Raw genomic sequence first — 11,028 nt, forward strand, 5'->3', positions numbered from 1 at the left:
GGTAGGGACACACGCCGCCGCCGAGGTCTGCGGACAAGAAACTGGTTTATTCTGGGATCTGCCCACGGCGCCGCTAGGGGTGCCGGGGGCGTGGCGGGTCTGAGGAGTGCGCCGTGCCGGTCCCGGGACAGCCTAGGCCTCCACAGCCCGGCCGTTGATGATGCGGATGTTGCGGATGATGTCCTGGATGGCTTCCGAGGTGGTGCCCTGGCCCCCGATGTCCGGGGTGTGCATCTGCGGGGCACGGGCAGGCTATGGACCCTGCGGGCGGCCTGGCGCTAAGGCCGAGGTACACCAGCTCAACACCCGCTACCGATGGGGGGAGGGGCAAGGGAGCCTCACGTTGTCGTTGTGCATGGATGCCAAGACAGCCTTGCGGATGGAGGCGGCGTAGGTGTGGAGCCTAGGGCAGAGAGGCCGCCTTCAGCCCGCGGGGCCTAGGCGGCTGCCAGGCACCTCCGGCCGGGCATCGGGAGCCACTTACTTGAGGTGGTCCAGCATCATGCAGCTGGCCAGCAGCGTGGCTGTGGGGTTGGCAATGTTCTTATTGGCGATACTCTTGCCTGTGTTCCTGGTAGCCTGGAGAGGGTAAGGCAGAGGAAGCTGGGTGGGGACACACGCACACAGGGCAGGGGCCCACTCACGCGCTGTGGCCCGGAGAGGCGCATCCTCAGACACCGAAGGCAGGCGAGCAGGTGCAGGGCCTGGGCAGGAGCAAGGGCAAAGTGCTGCTGGCGCTGGGGTTCCTTGCGGGGCACCGAGCATGCGCTGCAATTAGTGCTGAAGGCTGCACACCTTGGCGAACAGGGGACCGTGGCCTTGGAAAGAGTCGCTGGCACACTCACCGTCTCAAACACTGCATACACATGGCCATAGTTGGCCCCAGCCACGAGGCCTGGGCCCCCGACCAGCCCTGCACACACGTTGTTGACGATGTTGCCGTAGAGATTGGGCATCACCATGACGTCGAACTGCTGGGGCCGGGACACCAGCTGCAGGGCAGAAAAGGGGCTGAAGAGCAGACTCAGAAGCACAGGTGCCGGAAGCCTGGGCGTCCAGGGCGAGAGGCCCCCGAGCCAGGGCAGGGGCGTAGGGGTGTGTGTGTGCACGTGTGCACGGCTGGGGGAGCTTCCTACCTGCATCGTGGTGTTGTCCACAATCATGCTCTCAAAAGCGATCTGGGGGTAGCCGGCCGCCACCTCCCTGCAGCACTGCAGGAAGAGCCCATCGCCCAGCTTCCTGGAAGAGGAGGACACAGGACATGGGCTTGGCCCATTGCAACAGGGTGTGCTGAGGGCCCTGGGAGGCTCAGCTCTAACTGCCAATCTGCCCCTCATCCGAAACCCTGGCATGATCCTGCCCCACCTCCTCTCAGAGCGCAGGCCCAAGAGGGGATGCGAGGACAGCCCTGGGTGTGGCCAGGTCCCGGACACCAAGTGCCGGAGCAGAGGGTGGGGGCACGTACATGATGTTGGCCTTGTGCACGGCTGTCACTTTCTTGCGCCCACTCTCCTGGGCCAGCTTGAAGGCATATTCAGCAATGCGCAGGGACTTGGCCTTGGTGATGATCTTCAGGCTCTCCACCACTCCTGCCACACTCTGAGAACAGAACAGCGGACAAGAGACTCGTGACCTGTCGCAGCCCGCCCTCGGGGCGCCTCTCTGTGGGGCACGGCGCGAAGCACCCGAGTCCGAGTACTCCTGGCTTCTCCCTTGAGCGCAGGCCCCACTTCTTCGTAGCTCCTGAAGGAAGCTGGCCAGGCTCATTCCCAGCCCCTGACCTGCCAGGGTCACCCAGGCCCTGCCCACCTCGTGCTCCAGGCTACTGTACTCGCCCTCCGTGTTCTCCCGGACGATGAGGATGTCTATGTCCTTGTGCCGTGTTACCACTCCTGGCAGGCTCTTGCAGTGGATGACGTTGGCGTAGAGGTCCAGGCTGGTGCTGGGGGACACAGAACGGGGCACGGCGAGCTCCCTGGCAGCCGGCCAGGGCCGCGCCCCTCTGCCGGCAGCCCTCACCCCGGCCCCACGGAGCAGCCACCTGAGCATCTGAGCCTTACCGAAGGATGTTGTTTCGGGATTTGTGAGATGGTGGCAGGTTGTGGTTGGTTTCAATGTTGCCTATGGGACAAATGCGAGACGGAGAGGCTCAGGGGTTGCAAGGACCTGGAAGAGCACCTGGCACACAGCAGGCGCTCAATAAGGCCTTACTGGATGAATGAATAAGCGAACGAGTAAGGGCTGACAGCTGGCTGCAGACCTGGCTTCACAGGAAGTGACCACTTCTTTTATTAACAGGCTGGCCGGCCAGGGTGGCGCCAGCAAGGTCACCTTGCAGCTCTTGCCAGGCCCCACATCGAGAAGCCACTCAAGCCCAAGTTCAGGGGTAGGCAGGGGCTGCCTGCAAAAGGCCACTGCTCGGCCAAGCTCTGCCCAGTGGCCCAGGGTACCCGGAGGAAGGGAACCAGAAGCCGGGGCGGGCAGGCAGGCAGCAGCCACTGGCAGAAGGCAGGGACAGGGTGCCAAGCGGAGAGGCCTCTCTCAGCAGCCCACCAGGGCTGTCCACCCCTCCGCACCCTGCCCGACGGTGTCCACCTGAGTGCCAGGGCCCAGGGCTCCACCCCGCTTCGGCTTTGTTCACATGCTCTTCTCACAGGGCAGGTGGGCTGAGGGTGCAGAGTGCATGATGGAAACCATTGAACAACCTGCACCCAAGTGAGGGAAACTCGGGAGGGGCACGTTCGGCTCTGTGTCACGGGGTTGAAGAGAGCCTTCAGGTCACGGCTGACCCCCGCAGACAGGGCTGCCTCAGGAGGGAAGGCGGGGCAGCGGCAGGGGCACGGCCCACTGCCACCGGGAACTCAGCATCGCTGCGTGAACAGGCTCGGGGGAGCTTCCAACCACCTGGCCCCCACCCAGCCAGAGAAGCCCTGCCATCAGCTGTGGCGCCCCACGAGAACGAGTCGTGCCCGAGCCTCGCCCCAAGCCCACCTTTCAAGGCCACGCGGTTCCGACGGATGGCCATGATGGCGTTGCGGATGTCTTCCTCGTCAGCGTTGGAACTCACGTGCACCTCTTCAAAGTCCACTGGCACGCACGCATGCCTGGGACAGAGCAGGCTCAGGACAGCGCCCACAAGGGAGGAGACGCTGGCTGAAGCCCGCCGTGCACTCTGCTGTGCCGGGTGCCCCTAGCACGGGGTGGGCTTCTGGGCTCACTGCCCATGTCGGCACAGGGCGCTCAGCACCGCCCCCCCCCCCCCCGGCTGGGGAGAAGGCAAGGGGAGGTAGGCCCAGGGGCTTCATACCTGAACACAGACTTGACGTGCAGCATGAGCTCCGGCCCGATGCCGTCCCCGGGGATCATAGTCACTGTGTGCCGCCCGCCATATTTCGCAGATGGAGGCTGCAAGGAGAGGGCCGGGGGGACTTTGAGTAGGGCCACATGGTCCCGGCTCAGCACGCAGGGGCCCGAGCCAGTTCCCGTCTCCCCACCAGTGCCGACTCTGCAGGCTGGCCAATCATCAGGTGCCAGCTTGGGACACCCCCAGCCCAGCCAAGACTGCTCATCCTGGGGCTGCCTGCCTCGTCAGCAGCAGCCCCGGGCCCGACTGGACCTGGCTGAACCCCAAAGCCACTAAGACCCCCCAAATCTCACAGGCAGAGAAGAAGAATACTCACAATTGTTTGTTGCTAGTGGGCAACAGAAAGGAAGAAGACTCAGATCAGCCAAGGATGGAGGAACAAGGCTGTGACCACGGACTGGGCCTGTTCCCTAGGGCTATGTCCAGCACAATTCAGGGCAAGGCAAAGGGTGGGTAGGTAGGTGACCTCTGGAGGCTGTGGCTCCGAGGGCAGGCCACCAGGGCCACACGTACACACAGCGTGCACACTAACACATGCAGTGTGTGCACACGCACAGAGGCAGCCTCACCCGTACACACATCCTCGAGGGCACGCGTGCATGTACATGGGCGGTACTTACTGAGGAGATGCTCCTCCAGGGGGCCTCATGGGTACTTAGAACCTGGCAAAGAGAACCCAAATGCCAGTGTTTGGGGTCGGCCCCCAGTCGGGTTGGCAAGGGCTAGCCAAGCAGTTGGTCGGGAGCAGAGACTCGCCACGGCGCCCAGACAGGCCCCCAGCGGCGCAGCACAGCGCGCAGACAGCAGCATGCACCATGCACGGCCCGACGCGCCTCCACAGCGTGGCTGAAGCACCAGAAGTCACCTCAACCCTCAACCTCTCTGCGGCCTGCAGCTCCTGGACCAGCTCAGGACCAAACCTGTGGGCAGCCTCTGCTGCTTTCTGGCTTCTGATTTTTTTTTTTCTGGCCAATCACTGCACAGCAATGCACAGCATAACAAGCAAAAAGAGGAAAGCAACCACAGCGCAATAGAGAAACCGCACTCCAGAGCCGCGACGTTCGGGCGCCTTTGTCATCTCCCCTCGTCACACCACGGTGACAGACTGCAGCCGCCTCTATGATTCGTGGCCTAGATAGATGGCACATGTCCCCAGCTCCGTGAAAGCTCAGTGCAAAAGCTAGGGCCAAACAGGCCAGATGCTCTGAAATGACCCACTGTCATGGAGTGAGAGGCTCGTGTCTCCAGTGCCTGCTGCACGCCGCCTAGCAACACAACCGAGGAGACGGCGGCAGGGCCAAGGTCCTGCTCTTTACTTGGGGATGCCCTGTGCCTGGCCCACTACGCAGAACGCAGGAGGCGCAGGCAGGCTAACATCACCTGTCTGGGTCCACTCAGCTGGCAGTCACAAGCCAGGGCCCAGAAAGAGCTGCCCACTAGGACCAGAGCCTCAAAGTCTCCTCGACGGATCTGCGTGGCGCCCAGATCCGCAGGTGCGGGCACACGCAGGATTCTTCCACTTTCTGACACTCGTGTCAATTATCTGGGTTCATCTTCTCTGCAGGCTCTCAATAAAGCTCGCAGAAGCCTTTCGCGATGCCCTGAGGCGGCAAAGCTGGCTCCCCAAGCCCTACCTCCTTCCTTCCGCCAACAGCAACGGACATCTCCCTAGGTTATCCACTGCACTGCTCCCTCCCCAACCCTCAGGACCCTGAGAGCAGCGGCCACGTCTGTCTGTTCCCTACTGTCATCTCAAGACCCAGCACTGCGGGCTGGCACGGTGGTGCAGTGGGTAAAGCCACCGCTTGCGACACCGGCACCTCATATGGGCACTGGTTCGAGACGCAGATGCTCCACTTCCCATCCAGCTCCCTGCTCATGCGCCTGGGGAAGCGGCGGAGGATGGCGCAAGTCCTTGGGCCCCTGCACCCATGGGGGAGACCTGGAAGAAGCTCCCGGCTCCTGGCTTAGCCTGGCCCAGGCCTGGCCATTGCGGCCATCTGGGGAGTGAACCAGTAAATGAATGATCTCTCTCTTTGTGGAACTCTTTCAAATAAATAAATAAACCTAAAAACAAAACAAAACAAAACTCAGCACAGCGTGTGGCCCAGAGTAAACAAGCACATCAGAAAAGCAAGAGGGGCTGGTGTCACGGCACAGCAGGCTAAGCTGCTGCTTACACGGCTGGCGTCCCATACTGCAGTGCGATTCCAGTGTCAGCTACTCCAGTACTCGGGCCCCTGCCACTTCGCTGGAGCTCCTGGCTCCTGGCTCTGTCCTGGCCCAACCCTGGCTGTTCTGGCCATTTGGGGAGTGAACCAGCAGGTGGAAGAGTCTCTCTCTATCTCTTTCAAATAAATACACCTTTTTAAAAACTGGAAAACGAAGAAAAAGATGGAGACCAGGAGGACCTCAGTCCAAATGCACCGTGCGCTGCCCTCCAGATCACCCCGGGTCCCCGGGAGAAAGCCCGGAGCAGCTGCAGCCGCAGCCACTCTGGGACCGAGGCGTCTCCCTCTAGCACATTTCCGCGCATCTGGTTCCAGGGGTGGCTGCATGGCTGCACGCCTTCCCAGGAGGTCTCACTCCGCCGGACCCAAGGCGTGCAGCTTTGTCTAGGGCTCCCAGACCAGGGCAGCCTGTCTCAAGGCAAAGCACTGCCAGTGCACCCCGCTGTTTCCCCAACAAAGGCACACACACACACGCAGCTCAGGAGGGAGAGAAATGCCTTTTGCAGACTGCAGGAGCCTGGGAAAGCGGCGCAGGATGGCCCGAGTCCTTGGGCCTCTGCAGCCAGGAGGCAGACTCGGAAGAAGCCCCTAGCTTGCACTTGGCCAGCTCTGGCCATCTGAGAGCGAGCCAGCAGGTGGAAGACCTCTCTCCCTCTCTCTGCAGCTCTGAGTTTCCAATAAACGAGTTAAGTCTTAAAAAAGAGAAAGACCTCTGGAAAGACTGTCTGTGCTGCTGTCACTCCCTCAGGGAGCAGGGGGAAGTCAGCTTTTAAACAGACTCTCACAAAGCCTCAGGGCACGGGGGAGGGGCGGGGAGGTGCACAGCCGAGAGCGCTGTCTCCGGGGACTGTCAGCAAAGTCACAGACTTCCTGAAGGTCAAAGTTGACAACATGAAGTTTCTTCCCCTCAGTGGACAGAAAGAGGCGGCCACGTAGCGGGGCAGTGGGAGAGCAAGGCCTGCAGGTCATCTCTCTCATCTCCCAGGGCCAGGGCTGGCTCGCCGCTACAGAGCACGAGCTCTGGGGACAGGAAGCCACACTAAACAACCAAGCCCTCAAAAGCACCACCGAGGGATAGAAGCCCCCACCTCCATCCCCGCCCCCGCCAGGCGGTTCCGGAGGGCGTCCGGGGCCGACAGAGAGTGGGGGGTGGGGCACGGGGATGGGGGTTACTGGGAACGTCTGATTCTCCACCCCATCGGGACAGGTGGCGAAGCGCACTAGAAGGTAACCTGAGTAGCAAGTGAGTACGGGACGAGCCGGGATACTCCTGAATGTCTCGGGAGGACTCTCACAGACACTAGGGAGCCGCCGCAGCCCAACAGATACACACCCCTGGGAGAGACGGACCGAGCCAATCTCGGCCATTCCACAGCCGCATACTCACACCCACACTCCAAACACCTCCCGCCCTCTCCCCCGACGCACAGAGACAGCAGAAGCGGCCAATCAACCCTGGCCCTCTCCCTGCCTCTTAGCGGGGCCCGCATCCAATGGAACATCAGACCGTTTTAGGAGCCTCTAACCCGGCCCGGCCGTAAGGGTGTGCGAGGCCCCGCGTAGCGGACGCTGCTGCTGCGCCGTGGCCTGCTCCCCCTCACCTCCCAAGGACGGCTGAGGACGGCTGGCTTGAACACCGCCCTCGCGACGGCACCTGCAGTCGTCGTCAACTTCAGCGCCATGTTGGAAAATGAGAGCCGCGGCAGATTCCAACAGTTATGACATCGCTATCGCGAGAGTTCGGCGCTGGGCGAAATCCCCACGGCAGACGTGCGCCCGGCGCTGCGCATGCGCGCAGCCGCTCCGGTGGCCACGCCCCCTTCCGGTGCCTGGAGCGTCGCGGCTCCCGGCCGCGCTGCCGCTGCCGCTGCCGCCATCTTAGGGGGGGCGCGACAAGCTGGGCCCCTGGCTCGGGGAGGGGACACGTCAGTGCCCCTAGCGACGTCACGAAGCCTGGCCCGGCCCGCCGGAGCATGATTGGCTATCGCGGCCGCTTACGCGTCGCGCTTCCTCGTCTGCCCCTCGTGTTCAGGCGAGCTCGCTCTTTTTCGCGTCGGCAGAGAAGAGGCGATGGCGGCGATGGCATCTCTCGGCGCCCTGGCGCTGCTCCTGCTCTCCGGCCTGTCCTGCTGCTCAGGTAGCGGCCTGGCCGGAGTTTATTTCTGGCGAGCCTCTGTCCCACGGCAGGTGGTGCTGGGGGGAGGAAGGGTGCGGGCGAAGCGAGGGCAGGCCCTTCCCGGGGCTCGCTGTTGCAGACCGGGCCTTTCCCCGAGAGGTAGCCGGCGTCGCGGCGCAGCCACCAGTGGACCACACGCACGTTTGCCAAGCAGCCAGGCTGCGGGGAGAAACAGTCAAATCCTTCCGTCATCCGCTCGTGATAAAGAGCCGCAAAGCCTACACTGTGGGCCCCGGCTGTCAGCTCCAGCAGGGAAGGTGACACACGTCGCAGCCGTCGCCTGGCTTCAGAGGGGGGTCGGGCAGGATCCACCTCCGGCAGTGCGGAGCGGGCCAGGCTTCCCCAGCAGGCCAGAGAGCCGGAGTGTGGGGCTGAAACGGGCAGCAGGGGCCTTGAGTGCTTCCGAGCCCCGGGGCAGGGTCGAGGACAGCCTGGAGTCAGCCTGGAGTGTGGCTAAAAGGGAGTTGTTGCACATTCACGCTGGTGCCAGCCCGGCCCTCCCGACTGCCCGCACCTCTCTCACCCCGCAGTTCCCTGCCCTGTACCAGGGATGTCTGGCAAGAGACATAGCTGGCCGTGAACCCCTCGGGGGCTCCATAGGGAAAGGCCCAATGGAGCGGCAGGCAGAGAAGACTGGCCCCCAACTCACTGCCCCCGCACCCCCCCAACACACACCCCCTCCACCCCACGCCCCGGCATGTTCCTCCTGCCCGGAGCCAAAGCGCTGTCCGGCTTAGCGCACTTGAGCCATCTCTCTGCCTCCTGTCCGCCACCTCGGTGGCATCGTCCTTTCCCACGGGTCCTCAGGGCTGCTGGAGGCAGATGCCCTTCCCGTCCTCTGGACTGATCCTGGCCTGGACCCCGGGGCTCCCTGTCGTGGGTGCCAGCACTGAAGCGAGCCCCCTGCACACATTCGCCCCCCTTCCGCTGGCATGAGTCCTCACTGCAAAGCCCTCCCTGTTCCCCCAGCCTTCCCCCCCCCCTTGCCATCGCACTCGTGCCTGACCCCCGGCTGTGTGTCGCACACCTCCCGTGGCAGGGGCAGGAGGGCCCTTGTGCCCTGGCTCCAGCACGCCCACGCCGGCCTTGCCTCCTCCCTGCAGCAGAGGCGTGCGTGGAGCCCCAGATCACCCCTTCTTACTACACCACTTCTGACGCCGTGATTTCCACCGAGACCGTCTTCATCGTGGAGATCTCCCTCACGTGCAAGAACAGGGTCCAGGTGGGGCAGTGCGGCTTCCGCCAGGAGGACGGAGGGGCAAGAGGTGGGCGTGGCCAGGGGTGCTCCTCTTGGAACTCAGTTCCTGGGGAGCAGGAGGGGGCAGGGCACAGCAAGGCCCCTTTCCTACGGGCCTGCTCTGCTCTGGGTCTGCGCTGCGGGAGAGAGCGAGGCTCACGCCCAGCCTCGCCCTTCTGCTCTGGATGCCGCTTGCCAGAGAGAGAGAGTCTGGGTGTGCCGCAAGTTCGGGATTGCACAGGCCCGCGTTCCTAAAAGCCCCAAGCGGGGAGTAGGCCCTTTCTGAAGGGCAGCCCTCCTTGGGCAATGGTGGGGGTCTCCCTGGCGCCAGCACCCCCTCGCGGGTTCCGGGAACAGACTCGCTCCCAGAGGACACAGACCCAGAGAGACAGTGCCAGCAGGCGGTGGGTGTTGCTCTCCCAGCGTGGCTCCGGTTGTGCCAGCCTCACCTCTTCGGTGGTTGCATGGTGCTCCTGGCCAGAGAGAGGAGGTGACTCCCCTTTGTCTTCTCACCTAGAACATGGCTCTTTACGCTGATGTCAGTGGAAAACAGTTCCCTGTCACCCGGGGTCAGGACGTGGGGCGGTACCAGGTAAGCGACGGCAGATCTGCGTGCTCTCGGGGGCCCACTGAGTGTCGCTGTGTCACGGCCCCCTCACGTGCACCCTGCCCACCCGCCCAGGTGTCCTGGAGCCTGGACCACAAGAGCGCTCACGCGGGCACCTACGAGGTCAGGTTCTTTGACGAGGAGTCTTACAGCCTCCTGAGGAAGGTGAGGACTGCTCGGGACCTGTCGTCCTGCAGCTGCCCCTGCCCTGCTCACCCTGCTGTCCGCCCCGGCTGGCACTGGGCGGGGGCTCACCGGTGCAGGGCACAGCGACAGCCCCGTCCCGTGCTCCTGCACGCCTGTGCCACCTGCCCCTCGTCCCTTCCTCTCCTCCCCTCGTCACCCCGTTGGCCACCTCTGACCCCAGCCCCTGCCCTCCTTTGCAGGCGCAGAGAAATAATGAGGACATTTCCATCATCCCGCCCCTGTTCACAGTCAGTGTGGACCATCGGGTGAGTGGCCTGGCTCCTCGCTTGGGGGTGTGGGGTGAGGGAAGGTTCTGTGCTCTCTGCCTGCTGGGCCGTGATTGGCCAGTGAGTCTGTGCCCCCGAGGGAAGCTGAGCTGGCTTTGATCTTTCTTGTAGGGCACTTGGAACGGACCCTGGGTCTCCACGGAGGTGCTGGCCGCAGGCATTGGCTTAGTGATCTACTACCTGGCCTTCAGCGCAAAGACCCACATCCAGGCCTGAGAGTGGCAGGCCCCTCAGCCCTCCTTCCTTAGTGAATAAACAGTCACTGGGCGCTACGAGCGGCGCGTCCAGGACCCAGGGCTGCTGCCTTGTGTCGCTCTGCTTTTCCCACACGGTGCGATCTGGGGGCCAGCTCCTCGTCTGCCTGGACAGCAGAGGCAGAGTGGCGAAGGACGCGCTCCCTCGCCCAGTGAAGCCTTCCTGCCTGCTTCCCGCTTGCCCAGTGGCCACCTTCTCCGAGTCCCTGTCCTGCTCGCTGGCAGGGCCTGGGGCTGGGGGCCCGAGGATTGGCCCGTCCTTCCTAGCACACATCCACTGCTGCCCTCGCCCTGTCCCTGGGCTGCCAGCCTTCCGGCGCTGGGCTAGGGTGGGACCCTTAGCCTTTCTGGCCGAGCCTGGGCGCGAGAGCCGTGAAGGGGCTGCTCTGCCCCACACCCCCACACCCAGCAGCCAGCACCGTGGGTCACACGCGGTGGCACGGCCAGCCCCATCTTCATGCTGTGCCTGTGTTAGGGGCCCCACAAAGCTTTCCAAGCTTTGCTTGCTGATGCAGGCGGGGCCCGCAGCTGCAGCTGCAGTGTGCAGCACACAGCTGTCTCGGGGCAGCCCTTCTGAAGCTGCCCGCTCCGTGTTCCTCCCCGGGCGAACACCACTGCACCTCTGAGGAACCCTTTGCTCTCTGCACATTGACTGTGCTCTCCCAGCCTCTCCCAGCCCGCTTTCC

General features: G+C 63.5%; 2 protein-coding genes across 6 annotated transcripts; one reads left to right on the forward strand and one right to left on the reverse strand.

Annotated features, from left to right (window-relative positions):
- Positions 1-28: 28 nt before the first annotated feature.
- IDH3G (isocitrate dehydrogenase (NAD(+)) 3 non-catalytic subunit gamma) lies at positions 29-7,371 on the reverse strand. Of its 5 annotated transcripts, none has more exons than XR_007916073.2 (13): positions 7,197-7,337; positions 3,985-4,026; positions 3,681-3,692; positions 3,308-3,405; positions 2,992-3,104; positions 2,061-2,121; positions 1,810-1,942; positions 1,466-1,599; positions 1,137-1,239; positions 846-992; positions 485-704; positions 343-403; positions 29-234 (listed from the first exon to the last, which is right to left on the reverse strand). XR_007916073.2 is itself a non-coding variant. In XM_008250274.4 (13 exons), the coding sequence occupies exons 1-13, from the start codon at positions 7,275-7,277 to the stop codon at positions 133-135; spliced, it is 1,182 nt and encodes a 393-aa protein (XP_008248496.1). In that variant the 5' UTR covers positions 7,278-7,337; the 3' UTR covers positions 29-132. The 5 variants fall into 5 exon arrangements, 4 of the variants coding, with proteins under 4 accessions (XP_008248496.1, XP_008248497.1, XP_017194045.1 ...); XM_008250274.4 differs by having other exon boundaries at positions 485-579; XM_008250275.4 differs by lacking the exon at positions 3,681-3,692 and having other exon boundaries at positions 485-579.
- Positions 7,372-7,665: 294 nt separating this feature from the next.
- Positions 7,666-10,304, forward strand: SSR4 (signal sequence receptor subunit 4). The gene is made up of 6 exons (NM_001171364.1): positions 7,666-7,732; positions 8,875-8,993; positions 9,526-9,600; positions 9,691-9,780; positions 10,002-10,067; positions 10,200-10,304. The coding sequence occupies exons 1-6, from the start codon at positions 7,666-7,668 to the stop codon at positions 10,302-10,304; spliced, it is 522 nt and encodes a 173-aa protein (NP_001164835.1).
- The last annotated feature ends 724 nt before the right edge of the window (positions 10,305-11,028 follow it).

This window comes from Oryctolagus cuniculus, chromosome X (assembly GCF_964237555.1).
Source record: "Oryctolagus cuniculus chromosome X, mOryCun1.1, whole genome shotgun sequence".
NCBI lineage: Eukaryota > Metazoa > Chordata > Mammalia > Lagomorpha > Leporidae > Oryctolagus > Oryctolagus cuniculus.